The sequence below is a fragment of the Loxodonta africana genome, chromosome 10 (assembly GCF_030014295.1).
Source record: "Loxodonta africana isolate mLoxAfr1 chromosome 10, mLoxAfr1.hap2, whole genome shotgun sequence".
In the NCBI taxonomy this organism is placed as follows: Eukaryota; Metazoa; Chordata; class Mammalia; order Proboscidea; family Elephantidae; genus Loxodonta; species Loxodonta africana.
Window position 1 is genome coordinate 82850581 of NC_087351.1, and position 17803 is coordinate 82868383.

A 17803-nucleotide genomic window follows, 5' to 3' on the forward strand; every position below is an offset into this window, starting at 1 on the left:
GAACAGAAAAACAATTCAAAGAATTAACAAAGCCAAAAGCTGGTTCTTTGAAAAAATTAACAAAATTGATAAACCATTGGCTAGACTGACTAAAGAAATACAGGAAAGGAAACAAATAACCCAAATAAGAAACGAGATGGGCCACATCACAACAGACCCAACTGAAATTAAAAGAATCATATCAGATTATTACGAAAAATTGTACTCTAACAAATTTGCAAACCTAGAAGAAATGGATGAATTCCTGGAAAAACACTACCTACCTAAACTAACACATTCAGAAGTAGAACAAATAAATAGACCCATAACAAAAAAAGAGATTGAAACGGTAATCCAAAAACTCACAGCAAAAAAAAGCCCTGGCCCGGACGGCTTCACTGCAGAGTTCTACCAAACTTTCAGAGAAGAGTTAACACCACTACTACTAAAGGTATTCCAAAGCATAGAAAATAATGGAATACTACCCAACTCATTCTATGAAGCCACCATCTCCCTGATACCAAAACCAGGTAAAGACATCACAAAAAAAGAAAATTACGGACCTATATCCCTCATGAACATAGATGCAAAAATCCTCAACAAAATTCTAGCCAATAGAATTCAACAACATATCAAAAAAATAATTCACCACGACCAAGTGGGATTTATACCAGGTATGCAAGGCTGGTTTAATATTAGAAAAACCATTAATGTAATCCACCATATAAATAAAACGAAAGACAAAAACCACATGATCTTATCAATTGATGCAGAAAAGGCATTTGACAAAGTCCAACACCCATTTATGATAAAAACTCTCACCAAAATAGGAACTGAAGGAAAATTCCTCAACATAATAAAGTGCATCTATGCAAAGCCAACAGCCAACATCACTCTAAATGGAGAGAACCTGAAAGCATTCCCCTTGAGAACGGGAACCAGACAAGAAGGGATGCCCTTTATCACCGCTCTTATTCAACAGTGTGCTAGAAGTCCTAGCCAGAGCAATTAGGCTAGACAAAGAAATAAAGGGCATCCGGATTGGCAAAGAGGAAGTAAAATTATCTCTATTTGCAGATGACATGATCTTATACACAGAAAACCCCAAGGAATCCTCCAGAAAACTACTGAAACTAATAGAAGAGTTTGGCAGAGTCTCAGGTTATAAGATAAACATACAAAAATCACTTGGATTCTTCTACATCAACAAAAAGAACATCGAAGAGGAAATAACCAAATCAATACCATTCACAGTAGCCCCCAAGAAGATAAAATACTTAGGAATAAATCTTACCAAGGATGTAGAAGACCTATACAAAGAAAACTACAAAGCTCTACTACAAGAAATTCAAAAGGACATACTTAAGTGGAAAAACATACCTTGCTCATGGATAGGAAGACTTACCATAGTAAAAATAAAAATGTCTATTCTACCAAAAGCCATCTATACATACAACGCACTTCCGATCCAAATTTCAATGTCATTTTTTAAGGTGATAGAGAAACAAATCACCAACTTCATATGGAAGGGAAAGAAGCCTTGGATAAGCAAAGCATTACTGAAAAAGAAGAAGAAAGTGAGAGGCCTCACTCTACCTGATTTCAGAACCTATTATACAGCCACAGTAGTCAAAACAGCCTGGTACTGGTACAACAACAGACACATAGACCAGTGGAACAGAATTGAGAACCCAAATATAAATCCATCCACGTATGAGCAGCTGATATTTGACAAAGGCCCAGTGTCAGTTAATTGGGGAAAAGATAGTCTTTTTAACAAATGGTGCTGGCATAACTGGATATCCATTTGCAAAAAAATGAAACAGGACCCATACCTCACACCATGCACAAAAACTAACTCCAAGTGGATTAAAGACCTAAACATAAAGACTAAAACGATAAAGATCATGGAAGAAAAAACAGGGACAACCTTAGGAGCCCTAATACAAGGCATAAACGGAATACAAAACATTACCAAAAATGACGAAGAGAAACCCGATAACTGGGAGCTCGTAAAAATCAAACACCTATGCTCATCTAAAGACTTCACCAAAAGAGTAAAAAGACCACCTACAGACTGGGAAAGAATTTTCAGCTATGACATCTCCGACCAGCGCCTGATCTCTAAAATCTATATGATTCTGTCAAAACTCAACCACAAAAAGACAAACAACCCAATCAAGAAGTGGGCAAAGGATATGAACACACACTTCACTAAAGAAGATATTCAGGCAGCTAACAGATACATGAGAAAATGCTCTCGATCATTATCCATTAGAGAAATGCAAATTAAAACTACGATGAGATTCCATCTCACCCCAACAAGGCTGGCATTAATCCAAAAAACACAATAAATGTTGGAGAGGCTGCGGAGAGATTGGAACTCTTATACACTGCTGGTGGGAATGTAAAATGGTACAACCACTTTGGAAATCTATCTGGCGTTATCTTAAACAGTTAGAAATAGAACTACCATACAACCCAGAAATCCCACTCCTGGGAATATACCCTAGGGAAACAAGAGCCTTCTCATAAACAGATATATGCACACCCATGTTTATTGCAGCTCTGTTTACAACAGCAAAAAGCTGGAAGCAACCAAGGTGCCCATCAACGGATGAATGGGTAAATAAATTGTGGTATATTCACACAATGGAATACTACGCATCGATAAAGAACAGTGACGAATCTGTGAAACATTTCATAACATGGAGGAACCTGGAAGGCATTGTGCTGAGCGAAATTAGTCAGAGGCAAAAGGACAAATATTGTATAAGACCACTATTATAAGGTCTTGAGAAATAGTATAAACTAATCTACATTTGGCTTTAGTCACGTTGCATTTTTTTCTGAAGTTATTTTACTAGTAGCTCATTTTAAAAGACTGGTTAAAGATAATGATTTAATAAACGCAGTTGCAGAAGATGAAGATTATTCAGCCAAGTGCTTTTGACACAGTATTAGAGAACTAGGCTAAGCTTACTTAAATACATAAAGATGACAAGAATTATTCTGCTTGCGTTATTTTTCAATATATATATTAATTAAGAGGCTTTTTTGAGAACAGTTTTAGCTTTACAGAAAAGCTGAGCAGGGGTCACATTGCATTTTGATTACCCAAAAAGCATATTTCTGTATTCTGTGAGTATGCCAGTTCATACCACAAGATGACTAAAGTCCTATTAAGTTTATTTCCAGCTTTAAAACAATAAAAAAGCAAAGTCTAAAATTAATTTTACATTTTAAAGCATCAATTTGAACCAAACTTTATATCCCATTATATGAAGAATATATATATTCTTGTTAGCAATCACTACAGGTTCTAATGATAAAGTATTCATGCCTTGAAAGTCAAGAGATTTGCCACAAGAGGAAACCATCCTTCCTCTCTCCTTTCTTTTAACTTAATTGAGGCCACACCTAATGGCTATAGTTTCGGGAAACTATATTACAGAGAGAGCATTCATATGTATTTAGCAATAAACCTCTGCAGGAAGGAGGTAACACAGTAGGCCTGAGGCTGTTCTTTAAAAAGGACTGTTTGCAAGGTTAGCCCTTGGCTATGCATGGGAACTCATTTTTGTTTTATATGTATACATTAATTTTCACCATCCTACAGCTCTGCTAAACTGTACAGCCAAGCTGGGTCAGTAGGGCTGTGGGGTGTCTCTTGCAGTGCTTCTAGCCTATCTAGATCCTGGTGTCTTAATATCTCAAGAAGGATCAGCTTGCAGGTCCATACAAAGGGTGAATTTCTAGGGAGAATGAAGATATTTGCGGCCCAGGATGACGACATCAGATGCACTGAACTCAGATGTCCTGGATGTTAAGAAGTAAGGCAGCTGCTAGTGAAGCTGATGCCATCTTTTGTAGCTTCTGTGTCTGGATCCCTCTCATCATGGAGATCTTGTCCCTGGTCTTCCCTTTGTTCTACGGTTTTTTTCCTCTGGACAAGGACTCTAGGTCTTCGATTTTGAAACCATATTTGGATTCTGGAATCTAGAACCACAATTTCTTTAGCAAATCATTCTCTAGAACCAATACAAGGGCAAGGGTTGGTCTAGATGTCTTGATGAGGGTATCTAATTACGAGGAGGTATCTGGCTTCTCTACCTGGAATCTTCCCTTCAGTATGATCCTGGCCATGGTCTCAGCTTGGCCCTAAGGCCTCCTCAAGTTCTGGACTTGTCAAGAGTAACCGTCTAACTCTTTGATTTAAAACCAAATGTGGACTCTATACTCATCAGTGTTGACTTCTAAAGCAAGTTTTTATTTGGCAGCATAACCGAGGTGTCTTGGTTATTTTGTGCTACTATAAAAGAAATACCACAAGCAGATGGCTTTTACAAAAGAGATTTATTCTCTCACAGTCTAGAAGGCTCAGAGTCCGAATTTAGGGTGCCAGCTCCAGGGGAAGGTCATCACTCTGTCGGTTCTGGGGGAAGGTCCTCATCATCGATCTTCCCCTGGACAAGGAGCTTTTCAGCACAGGGACCCTGGATTTGGTACTGGAAGAGGGGGTGCTGTTCTAACAGACACCTAAAATGTGGAAGTGGTTTTAAAACTGTAGATGGATAGAGGCTGGAAGAGTTTTAAAATGCCTAACAGTAAAAGCCTAGACTGCCTTGAAGAGACTGCTGGTGAAATTATGGACATCTAAGACAACTCTGTTGAGGACTCAAAAGGAAGTGAGGAGGGAGAGCTGTTACACCGGAGACAGCAGACGGTGAGAAGCACCAGCAGCGGAGAAAAGGCTGCAGCAGGACCAGGAGACTAGCTCGAGACAGCACTAGAGCTGACTCACGGAGGAGCAAGGGAGCTGAATGCCTTTGCGCAGGAGGCTTCCTGGCAGAGCAGGGTGCCTTCCGGAACTTTTCAGTGGAGCTAAACTTGTCCCACTCCACCATGAGCAAGAAGAGCTGAGTGTCTTCTGGTCGAAGTTTACTGGTGGAGTGGGATGCCTCCAGGCACTTACTGGTGGAGCTGAAGAGTTTTGTAACACTTACCCCAGCAGGGCAGAAGTGGGAAATGAGGCCCAAAAGGCTGAGAGGCCAATGAACCAGGAAGCAGAAGCTAAAGAGACAAGAAACACAGGAAGGAGAGCTGCCACAGTCTAAAAGGGTAGAGCCATAACCTCTGGGGTCTCCAAGGGTGGAGTCGTCACTCAGATAGACTAGGAGAGTGAGGTCACCCAAATTCGAGGGAACGGTTACCATTCCAGTGGGCCTGGAAGGTGGAGCTGAAGCCAAGGGACCTCTACGAAGAATCCGGAGAGTGTGGCCAGTACCTACAGCCATTGTCAAAACGGTCTCAGAGAGCACAGGATTATTTTCAAGCCTTGAGAGCTAATGTAATGTGTTCTGCTGGTTTACTTGGTACCTTTATCCCTTCTTTCCCTCCAATTTCTTTCATTTGTCATGAAAACGTCTAGCTTGTGCCTGTTCCACCATTACATTTTGGAAGCAGATAACTTGTATTCTAGATTTCACAGATGAAGAATAATTTTGGGATTCTGGACCTGGAGTAGATTTAAGACTTTTGCTATGATATGATGGTGTGAATGTGTCTTACATGTGGTAAGGACATGAATTCTGGGGGACCAAAGGGTAGAATGTTATGGATTGAATTGTATTCCCCAAAAATGTGTGTCAACTTGGCTAGGACATGACTCCCCGTACTGTGATTGTCCACCATTTTGTCACCTGATGTGATTTTCTTATGTGTTATAAATCCTACCTCTATGATGTTAATGAGGCAAAATTAGAGGCAGTTATGTTGATGAGGCAGAATTCAATCTACAAGATTAGGTTGTGTCTTAAGTCAATCTCTTTTGAGATATAAAAGAGAGAAGTGAGCAGAGAGACAGGGAAACCTCATATCATGAAGAAAGAAGTGCCAGGAGCTGTGCATCCTGTGGACCTGGGGTGCCTGCACTGAGAAGCTCCTAGACCAGGGTAAGATTGATGACAAGGACCTTCCCCCAGAACGAACAGAGAGAAAAAGCCTTCCCCTGGAGCTGGCGCCTTGAATTTGAACTTCTAGCCTACTAGACTGTGAGTGAAAAAATGTCTCTTTGTTAAAGTCATCCACTTGGCTATTTCTGTTACAGCAGCACTAGAAAATCAAGACACCAGATAAGGCTTTTTATTGAATATATGAGGATTTTCAATTGATCCTCTGTGAAATTTGATGCAACTGCCCCTGCTATTTGTAGTTACAATCTCATTTTGTAACAGAATTAGTCTTAGTGGACTGAGATGAGAAGAAAAGCTGCTCAGGATACTCAAGGTTCAGTCAGAAGCCCGACAATTACACTCATAAAAAGAGGTGTCGTCTCTGATATACTGAGTTGTCACTGCTTGGAGAGTTGACCTGGAGAATGTTGAAAAAGAGTCCTGGTGTTCCGGCATGCACCTGTGGAACTTGGCTTTTCAAACATTCTCTAAACGATAAGATTATGCCTGCTGAACCAGCCTGCCTAAATGACTTTTACAAACAATGTGACTTACACTGTACACCTAATTTCCTTCTAGCAGTCTGGAATTTTAAGACAGAGAGGACACATATGAGGGTAAGTATATAAAGGTATTGCTATTAGGGTTCCAGCTCACACATGCATAGGTTTACTCCAAACAAACATGTCTAACCACGTCTCTACGATCAGTAGATGGCTGCAACAAGTTACCTTGGTAAGATACTAGTCCTAGTCTCATTAAGGTGTCTTCCAAGAAAAAAGGATACTTTTTGCACCATGAAAAACAATGATTTTGAGGTCAGGGCTAATAACAAATTTTTAATAAAACTCAAGTGAACATCTTCCCAAATCACTGAAGCTTTGCACCAAGTTTATGGGAATGTTGTTGTTGTTGTTACGTACCATCTAGTTGGTTCCAACTCATAGCGACCCTATGTACCACAAAACAAAACACTGCTGGTCCTATACCATCCTTAGAGTCACTGTTATGCTTCAGCCCATTGTTGCAGCCACTGTGTCAGTCCATCTTGTTGAAGATCTTCCTCTTTTCCACTGACCCTCTACTTTACTAAGAATGATGTCCATTTCCAGGGACTGATCCCTCCTGACAACACGTCCAAAGTAGATAAGATGCAGTCTTGCCACCCTTGCTTCTAAGGAGCCTTCTGGTCATACTTCTCTCAAGACAGATTTGTTCGTTCTTCTGGCAGTCCATGGTATACTCAATATTCTTCGCTAACACCACAATTCAAAGGCGTCAATTCTTCTTCGGTCTTCCTTATTCATTGTCCAGCTTTCCCAAGCACATGAAGCGACTGAAAATACCATGGTTTGGGTCAGGTGCACCTTAGTCTTCAAGGTGACATCTTTGCTTTTCAACACTTTAAAGAGGTCCTTTGCAGCAGATTTGCCCAATGCAATGCATCTTTTGATTTCTTGACTGCTGCTTCTAAGGGTGTTGATTGTGGACCCAAGTAAAATGAAATCCGTGACAACTTTAATCTCTTCTCTCTTTATCATGATGTGGTTTATTGGTTCAGTTGTGAGGATTTTTGTTTTATGTTGAGGTGTAATCCATACTGAAAGCTGCGGTCTTTGATCTTCATTAGTAAGTGCTTCAAGTTCTCTTCACTTTCAGCAAGCAAGGTTGTGTCATCTGCATATTGCTGGCTGTTAACAAGTCTTCCTCCAATCCTGATGCCACATTCCTCTTCATATAGTCCAGCTTCTCGGATTATTTGCTCAGCATACAGATTGAATAAACATGGTGAAAAGATACAACCCTGATGCACACTTTACCTACATAGTATCCTCTTGTTTTATTCAAACGACTTATACACTTTACCTATATAGTATCTTCTTGTTTTATTCAAATGACTGCTTCTTGATCTATGTACAGGTTCTACAGGAGCACAATTAAGTGTTCTGGAATTCCCATTCCATAATTTGTTATGATCCACACAGTCAAATGCCTTTACACAGTCAACAGAACACAGGTAAATATCCTTCTGGTAGTCTGTGCTTTCAGCCAGGATCCATCTGACATCAGCAATGATATCCCTGGTTCCACATCCTCCTCTGAATCTGGCCTGAATTTCTGGCAGTTCCCTGTTGATATATTACTGCAGCTGCTTTTGAATGATCTTCAGCAAAATTTTACTTCCATGTGATATTAATGATATTATTCGATAATTTCCGTGTTCCCTTGGATCACCTTTCTTGTGAACAGGCATAAATATGGATCTCTTCCAGTCAGTTGGCCAGGTAGCTGTCTTTCAAATTTCTTGGCACAGACGAGTGAGCACTTGCAGCGCTGCATCCGTTTGCTGAAACATCTGACTTGATACTCCGTCAATTCCGGGAGTCTTGTTTTTCACCAATACCTTCAGTGAGGCTTGGACTTCTTCCTTCGGTACCATCAGTTCCTGGTCATATGCTACCTCTTGAAATGGTTGAACGTTGGCTAATTCTTTTTGATACAATGACTCTGTGTATTCCTTCCAATTTCTTTTAATGCTTCCTGCGTCGTTTAATATATCCCCCATAAAATCCTTCTGTATTGCAACTCGAAGCTTGAATTTCTTCTTCAGTTCTTTCAGCCTGAGAAACATCGAGCATGTTCTTCCCTTTTGGTTTTCTATCTCTAGCTCTTTGCGCATGTCATTATAATACTTTGTCTTCCGAGACGCCCTTCGAAATCTGTTCAGAAGAATGTGGATGCTGTCCCACATAAAACAACAGTTTTTAGATGGATTGAATATTTTAAGGAAGGTTGGGAAGGCTTCAAATATGAGCAAAGAGAGGGAGGACCACTTAGAAAGTTATGGTGACTATTTTTTTGGATTCCTAAGGGGTAATCTTGATAGATTTTCTTGAAGGACACCGGACAGTTGCAGGGGCTTATTACGGAGAAGTTTTAAGAAAACTGAAAACTGCATTAGTGAAAAAAAGGCCAGGAAAGCTACACCAAAGAATTTTTTTCCATCACGACAGTGCACCTGCTCATTCTTTGAGGGTAGCAAGGGCTGTCCTATGAGAATTTTGTTGGGAAACCTTACCCTATCCACCCTACAGCCCTGATCTTGCCCCTTCAGACTTCTTTTTGTTCCCAAAACTTAAAGAACATTCAAAAGGAACACAATTTGAGTCCCTCGAGGATGCCAAAACTGCCATTTTGATGTGATGTAAATCGGAGAGTGTAGAATTCTTCGGGGAGGGGTTAAAGAGATAGAAACATCACCTTCAGGAGTGTATAGACCTAGATGGAGAATTTGTTGAGAAACAAGAGCTTCATATTTTGGCATTTTTGTTCAATAAGGTTTCTATGATTTTATAGCAATGTTTTTTGATTTACCCTTGTATATGACTAGCCTCAATTATAAGCCTGGACTCAGATTCTCAAACAGACTTCCCCGGGCAGACACACTGCACGTGTGTGGCTGCATGTCACTGCTAGAAGGAGGGTATGTTTTGTGTGATTCCTCACTGCTGGGAAAGCATAAAAATTCCTATAGACTATAAGACCACTATTATAAGATCTTGAGAAATAGTATAAACTGAGAAGAACACATACTTTTGTGGTTACGATGGGGGGAGGGAGTGAGGGTGGGAGAGGGTTTTTTACTGATTAATTAGTAGATAAGAATTGCTTTAGGTGAAGGGAAGGACAATACTCAATACATGGAAGGTCAGCTCAATTGGACTGGACCAAAAGCAAAGAAGTTTCCGGGATCAAATGAATGCTTCAAAGGTCAGCGGAGCAAGGGCGGGGGTTTGGGAACCATGGTTTAAGGGGACTTCTAAGTCAATTGGCAAAATAATTCTATTATGAAAACATTCTGCATCCCACTTTGAAATGTGGCGTCTGGGGTCTTAAATGCTAACAAGCGGCCATCTAAGATGCATCGATTGGTCTCAACCCACCTGGAGCAAAGGAGAATGAAGAACACCAAGGTCACATGACAACTAAGAGCCCAAGAGACAGAAAGGGCCACATGAACCAGAGACCTACATCATCCTGAGACCAGAAGAACTAGTTGGTGCCCGGCCACAATCGACGACTGCCCTGACAGGGAGCGCAACAGAGAACCCCTGAGGGAGCAGGAGATCAGTGGGATGCAGACCCCAAATTCGCATAAAAAGATCATACTTAATGGTCTGACTGAGACTAGAGGAATCCCGGCGGTCATGGTCCCCAAACCTTCTGTTGGCACAGGACAGGAACCATCCCCGAAGACAACTCATCAGACATGAAAGGGACTGGACAGTGGGTAGGTGAAAGATGCTGATGAAAAGTGAGCTAATTATATCAAGTGGTCACTTGAGACTGTCTTGGCATCTCCTGTCTGGAGGGGGGATGGGAGGATAGAGAGAGTTCGAAGCTGGCAAAATTGTCATGAAAGGAGAGACTGGAAGGGCTGACTCATTGGGGGGAGAGCAAGTGGGAGTACGGAGTAAGGTGTATATAAACTTATATGTGACAGTCTGACTTGAATTGTAAACGTTCACTTGAAGCTCAATAAAAGTTAAAAAAAAAAAAAAATTCCTATAGACCCCATCTAATGTCTTTTTCCCTTGCCAATCTGCCTGAGTATCCTTACTGTGTTGCCATAACAAATCTTAGCCATGACTGCAATGATATGTCGAGTCCAGTGAGTGCTTCTAATGAAGCACCAAGCATGCATATGGCTTTGGGGACCCCCAAAAGAGAACCCAATTAAAAAATATGAACATACAGTTAGAAAATAAATAATCTGCGATATTTTTAAGAAGAAAATAGTGCCCGAAGTTGACACATTTTACCTTGCGTAGGGGACTGTCGCTGTTGCTTTCGAATAATAAAAAGAATGGGCTCTTGAGCATGTAAAAGGATGTATTCCACTCCAACCATCTGACTGAAAACAGAACACAGACATCCAGAGATCTATGAATGCTCTACAAACAATTCTACAGAACATTCAGATTACCACAGGCAGTCCCAAGATTACAAACAAGTTCCATTCCTAAGGCAGCCTGTAAGTCAAATTTATAAGTCTGAACAGTTAGGTACCGTTCATATCTAACATCAGTTAGTCAAGTGTTTGTCTTAGTATACAGTGTACCTTTCTGTGCATAAAAAACATTAAAAAAAAAACACTTCCAGATACACTAAAATATCTTTAACATAATAACACAATAATAATAAATGGTTTGGTACATGCTGCAAAGTACTGCCCATCTGTTATTATGAACCACTGTATGTACCTGGCTGAACGGCAGGTGAATGTGAATGTGGGCATGCTGGCCTACATCAATAGTGGCAAGATGGCGCTGGTGCTGAGCGGACCACCACCACCTCCACCACCGTGAGCATGGTGTCACACTCAACCTGGGCTTCTCCTGCTTTTCTATGCCACTGCCCACATGCCTGCTGCCAGCGCTACCTGCATGCTAGGCAGCACCCGAGGCCAGGCTAGAGCCTATGGAGCTGCAGATCTAGGTCATGCTGGTAGGCTACCCCAGAATCACCTCCCTGATACAGACCATCGTTGCTGGTGAGCACAGGCTGGGGTGGGAGCTGGGGTCAGGTATTTTGGGCAAGTGGTAGGCTCTGTACTCGAACTCGGATGAACTGCTGCTGGGCAAGGAGGATTGCCCTACTTTGCAGGTGGGGCAAATGAGGCTTCAAGAGGTAGACACAGCCTGCCCAAGGCATCGCAGCAAATGAATGGAGGCTTTGGGATTCAAACTCACAGCTGGCTGACTTAAAAGTTTTTCCTACCCAGCACAATCAAGCAGGAAGGGGCTTTCCTTAAGGTTTGTAACTAAGGGTTGTACATAAATCAGATGTTTGTAACCTGGGAACTGTTTATATATAAAAGCGTAGCAACATCGTAAATAGCATTAAAACTGCCTATGTTTGCTATTAAGGAGTCCTGGTGACGCAGTGGTTAAGCGCTTGGCTGCTAACCAAAAGGCCTGCAGATCGAACCACCAGCTGCTCCATGGGAGGAAGATGTGGCAGTCTGCTTCTGTAAAGATTTCAACCTTGGAAACTATGGGGCAGTTCTACTCTGTCCTACAGGGTCACTATGAGTCAGAGACAGGTTTTTTTTAATGTTTGCTGTTAAAAGCTATTTGTTAAAACTGCCTATTTTTCCAGGTAGGTGGTATACAGATAAAATAAGATTACAACGAAATTTCTCCCAAAAATTCATTATCAACTGAAATCTGAATATTTTCAGCCATAAAAATGTACTTGAGTATCCATTTCAAAAAAGCAGCAAAATACCATTATGCATCTCGACCAAGAACATCTATGAATACATGTAAAGTATAAAAACATGCATGAAGACCCAACTATACATTTTATCCCCAACTAGAGAACATCAAAAACCTTATCCTTGCCCCAACAAAATTTTTACGGGACATATTCTACTTAAAAGCAAAAATAAGTTGTCTTAAGAGCTGTAAAATATTTGCCTCATAAAAGTCATTTAAAGCACCAGAGAAATTTAATTTCTTAAACTTCTCTGGTATTTAACTGACAGAAACTTTTATAATAGTAAAACATCTTACATTATTTAGCATCCTAATGTCTGAAGAATCTTGCTCTGCATTTATTTGCCTAAAATTAGCCCTGGTGGTGCAGTGGTTAAGAGTTCAGCTGCTAACCAAAAAGTCAGCGGTTTGAATCCACCAGCTGCTCCTCAGAAACCCTATGGGGCAGTTCTACTCTGTCCTGTAAGGTCACTTTGAGTCAGAATCAACTCCACAGGAACAGGTTATTTGTAATACAAAGGATAACCTGCTATAAACCAGACTATGGTAAAAGACATTAAATTAGATGTAGAGAAAACAATAAAAGTAGTTACCTGGCTGATAGTAACAGTTACATTGCTAAAATCACTCATCAGATGCACATTTTAACCTCAGTTATATTCAATTGGACATTAATACATGAAGTCATGTAGAAAAAGACAAGTGACTATTAATAACTTTCTTTCACGTCATCTTTGTATATATCCAAACAAAACTCCCGTTCTTCTTCCAAAAGCTCTACTCTGTAATTTTATGATCAATAAGTTGAATCATTCACTGTAAAATTCTAACCGGCAAGGATGCTACCTTTTAAAAACAACTTACTTTAAATGTTCTAACGTTAGTCTCTGCATTTTGACCACCTCATTATTACATGTCCTGTCGTAAAAAGGGTTACTTCTTTCTGAAAAGTAATCCAGGACACTACCACTGTTCAAAATGGGGATCCAGGTACTGTCAACCCAAGAGATTCCCAGCAGATTATCTATAGGAGAAAAACAAAATGAAAAAGGATGAGAAAAGAGAAGGAATCCAATCCAATAAACATTTATTATGCATCTAATACAGTAAGCACTATGAATATAAAGATGATGAGGACCCTAACCCACATACTCTCACAGTCTAATGGAAAAGACAAGTACACATGAAAGCAATGGCAGCACGATATGATAAGTGTTATAATAAAAGCACGCATAAATGTGTTACAAGAGGACAGAGGAGGGAGCAGAATACTTTCCCTGGGGAGCAGGGATGATTTTTCAGGGCACAGGGAGGAAGTGGGTTTCGGAGCTATATGTTAAAGACTAAATAGAGGTTTACCGTGGAGAAAAGAAGGACAAAGTGATTCCGAGCATATACAGATACGGAGATACAAAACTCTATCGTATGTTTAGAAAATAATTTAACATAGGTAAAGACGTGATAGGAGTGAAATCTAGAAAGATCTCTTGAAAACTTGGAAATACTTAGTTTTTATATGTTGGCAACTAATTCAAAAATTTTCAAACATGCCAAAGAAAATACATCCACAGTCACCAGTTTGGGGCCTCTCTACTAAGGTCAGAGAAGTAAGTTATTAAGCTCTTACATTTAAGAAAAGAGATGACAGCGACGTGAAAGTTAAGGGACAAATGGGAAGCAGAATTCTCTTTTTGTTGTTAGGTGCTATCAAGTCGGTTCCAACCCATACCAACCCTATGTACAAAAGAAGGAAACACTGCCCATGCTGTGCCATCCTCACAATTATTGCTATGTTTGAGCCCACTGTTGCAGCCACTGTGTCAATCCATCTCATTGAGAGTCTTCCTCTTTTTCACCGACACTCTACCAAGCATAATGTCCTTCTCCAGGGACTGGTCCCTCCTGATAACATGTTGTACATGAGACAAAGTCTCGCCATCCTCACCTCTAAGGAGCATCCTGGCTACGCTTATTCCAAGACAGATTTGTTTGTTCTTCTGGCAATCCATGGCATATTCAATATTCTTCACCAACAGCATAATTCAAAGGCATCAACTCTTCTTTAGTATTCTTTAGTCACTGTCCAGCTTTCATGCACATATGAGGTGACTGAAAAGACCACTGGTCAGGTGCACCTCAGTCCTCAAGGTGGCATCTTTGCTTTTTAACACTTTATACTTAATTCCCTTAGTTACAGCCATACTGTTTCATATTTTAGAGTAGAATTTAAAAACCTAGTCAATTCCAACTCACAGCAACCCTATAGGACAGAGTAGAACTGTGCTATAGAGTGTCCAAGGCAGTAAATCTTTATCGAAACAGACTGTCACATCTTTCTCCCGTGGAGTGGCTGGTGGGTTCAAACTGCTGACCTTCCAGTTAGCAGCCAAGTGCTAAACCACTGCACCACCAGGGCTCTTTCAAAGACCTTATAGTGGCCTACAATCCCTATTAAGATCTAGTCACCTGTTATCTCTCTGACATCTCTTTCTTACCTCCTTTCTCACTCCACTCCAGTCATACTGGCCTCCTTACTATTCCCTTAATAGAAGAGCCTTTCCAGTGGCCCTAACAAATTAAATAAAAAGTATTATGAAAGGTGAATATTTGAAAATAGCTTGACAGAATAAATGTTTCTCTTTTTCCTTTGTACCATAACAGCATGCTAACATAGCCCATGTACAGCTCTCTAACACTCAGCAAGTGATGAAACCAGGCACTTGAATCTCTCACTTATAATGAAAGACAAACATAAAAACATTATCCAGAAATGCTGAAGATCACTGAGTATTCTGACTAACTTGAGAAGAAATTTGTATTAAGGGTGCTAGACCCAATTTTATTAAGAAAAATGCATCTCAAACATTTCCCTTTAAAACGCGAGTATATTCAAATAAAAACAACCCCGAGTAGAAACAATTAGGAACATAGCCACAGTTAAATATTTTTGGGGGAAAGGCCTTTTTTTTGATCTGCTAAGGGCAGGGGCTTATTTAATCACAAATCTCAGCTTACATTTAGGTATAAAAATCAAAACTTTATTTAGGAAAAAGTACCACAAAGTGTCAAATGGAAATACAGCTAACAATGGTCTCTATGGTTGAGAATTTTATACAAGTATCTGATGTTCTGTGGGAACCACCACAACGGTCAGAGATAAAGAAATTCTCTCTCTCACTTTTTCTGGAACTTTCATTACCTCCTCTTTCCAACCTGGTCTGTCTGGAATTAAGTTTCTGACCTTTCAGCTATTTGTAAAATAGCCCTTCTGTTTTCTCTTTGGAATCCCAGAGCACAATTCCCAGGCTTTTTTTTTTTTTTTTTTTACAAATTCACCAAAACTCATGCTGAGAGGAAATGAAGTGTGGCCTAATGTGAACCTGAGATCAAGCAGCAGCAATTCAGGAGTTAATCTGTTGCCTTGGCGTCCATTCAGGCTCAGAGTAACTCTACAGGACAGAGTACAACCGCCCCATAGGGTTTCCAAGGCTGTAATCTTTACAGAAGCAGATGGTCACATCTTTCTCTCAAAGAGCAGCTGCTGCGTTCAAACCGCAGACCTCTCAGCAGCCCAGCAGTCAGCACTTAACCACTGTGCCACCAGGGCTCCTACTTAAGGGACTGCATCTCCATTTATTTATTCACTGATTGAACAAATATTTGAGTACCTCTACATGTTATCAGGAGAGACCAGTCCCTGGAGAAGGACATAATGCTTGGTAAAGTAGGGGTTCAGCGGAAATGAGGCAGACCCTCAATGAGATGGACTGACACAGCGGCTGCACAAACGATTTTGAGGATGGCACGGGACCAGGCAGTGTTTCTTCGGTTGTACATCGATAGGATCGCTATGAGTCGGAGTCGACTTGACGGCACTTCAGAATAGCTGTTGAAAAGAAACGGCCCGGCATTCGAGTAATTGTTGGGTATTCGACAGAAGGTATTACAGACTCAAAAAAAATAAAAAACAGTAGAAAATCTAGGGATTCATACCCGTGGACATGGGGGGTGCAGGGTCAAGAAATAGGTGGCCGCCATGCTAAGTCCCAAGGGATGAACCAAATCAAGACGGCTAATTATTCCACTCCTCTCTCTGCTCAAAGACCATTCCTTCATCCCAGATAAAATATCCCCTGTTACAGAGATATATGTGTAGGGCAATATTGCCAGACTGAGGGCTTAAAGTCCAGAGTTTCTTCAAATTCCTTCGTTTCAACACTTCAGAGATCCTACAGGAACTGGGAAAAACCGGTAATCTTTCCCCAGAAAACATTCACAAGAGCTCGGGAGATCTCAGGAAGGAACTGAAGGCCAGTCCTCGCGAGCTATAAACACCCAACCCGGTTCACAAACAATAAACAAACGGGACAGCACATATTACCTCGAATATCTACGGCCGCCATAATTCCAAAAGCGTCCCCAGGTTCTTCTTCCGGCGCAGAGTAAACGTAATGAGATGACGACAAATCGATAGACCGCCGATCACACAAACGGTGAGGAGGGGCGAGAAGGACGGCAGGCAAAAGGATGGGGCGGGGAAGAACCGGGACGGACTGGGAAGAAAGGACAAGGAAGGGATGGAGGGGGCGGCAGCGAGATGGGTGGGGCTGGAAAGTGGGAGCAGGGCGGGGAGGAGGGGGCGGACTGGCGACGGACAGGAGACGTAGGAAGGAAAGGGGCGGGACGGAAGGGGTGGGGCGAGGCTTGGCGGGAGTGGGGCGGGAGGAGAGGGGCGGGGCCCGGAGGTGGGAGCAGGGCGAGAGGAGCTGCGCGGCCGAAAGGAGAGGGGAGGGTGGGGGGGAGAAGGAAATGGAGCGGAGAGGAGGGGGCGGGGTTTGGAGTGGGAGAGGGTCAGGCCTTAGGATGGGAATAGGGAGGCTAGGAGAGGGGCGGGGCGGAGAGGTGGTCGCAGGACGGGGTGAAAAGGGGCGGGCCGGGAATAACCGGGAGGGGAGGAGGGAACAAGAAGGAGATGAGACAGGGTGACAAGGAAGAACCTGGCGGTAGGGGGAACCTGGGAATAAGGACGGTAGAGAAAGGGCGGGGCGAGCAGGAGTGAGACGAGGGGACCGAGCCAAAAGGAAGGAGGCACAAAAGGGCAGAGCCAAGTACTGGGGAAAAAAAAACAAAAAAAGTGGTTAAAAGCTCGCCTTCTCACCGCAAGATCCGGCAATTTGAATCCACCAGCTGCTTTTTGGAAACTCTGTGGGGCAGTGCTGCTCTGTCCTGTAGGATTGCTATGAGTCGGAATTGACTCAACGGCAACGGGTTTGGTGTTTTGTTTTGTTTTGCTTTTTGGTAAAGGAAAAGGTACTGAACAGAGACCTGCCCTTTGCTTACCACTGAGGGATTCGACTATTCGATCTTGATCAGTGATCATTAAAAAAAAAACAAATCTGAATCTGTAGAGTTGGGGGTGGGAGCATCTTTAGTTTTTAAATCTCCTCAGGTGTATCCAGTGAGCTGTTAAAATTTCGAAGCGGCTATTTAAAAAAAACAGGACTGCAGTGGTTATGCGCTCAGCTGCTTAAGGTTGGTGGTTGGAACCCACCAGCCCTTCCGAGGAAGAAAGATGTGGCAGTGTACTGC

The 17803-nt window shown here is 41.7% G+C and overlaps 1 protein-coding gene across 6 annotated transcripts in view; it reads right to left on the reverse strand.

Moving 5' to 3' along the window:
• The window catches only part of MED6 (mediator complex subunit 6), a 115561-nt gene extending 98724 nt beyond the window's left edge, over positions 1-16837 (reverse strand). For 2 of the 6 annotated variants that reach the window (XM_064292654.1, XM_064292655.1), the window contains exons 1-3: positions 14160-14187; positions 13079-13238; positions 10757-10848 (exon numbers count right to left, since the gene is read on the reverse strand). In XM_064292654.1, coding sequence (XP_064148724.1) covers positions 10757-10848; positions 13079-13238; positions 14160-14172 — 265 coding nt within the window. In that variant the 5' untranslated portion in view covers positions 14173-14187. Of the gene's footprint in view, positions 1-10756; positions 10849-13078; positions 13239-13841; positions 14130-14159; positions 14293-15882; positions 16101-16595 lie in introns of those variants that run through there. The other 4 variants (XM_064292656.1, XR_010323184.1, XM_003408741.4 and 1 more) reach the window with 4 other exon arrangements.
• Between the last annotated feature and the right edge of the window lie 966 nt (positions 16838-17803).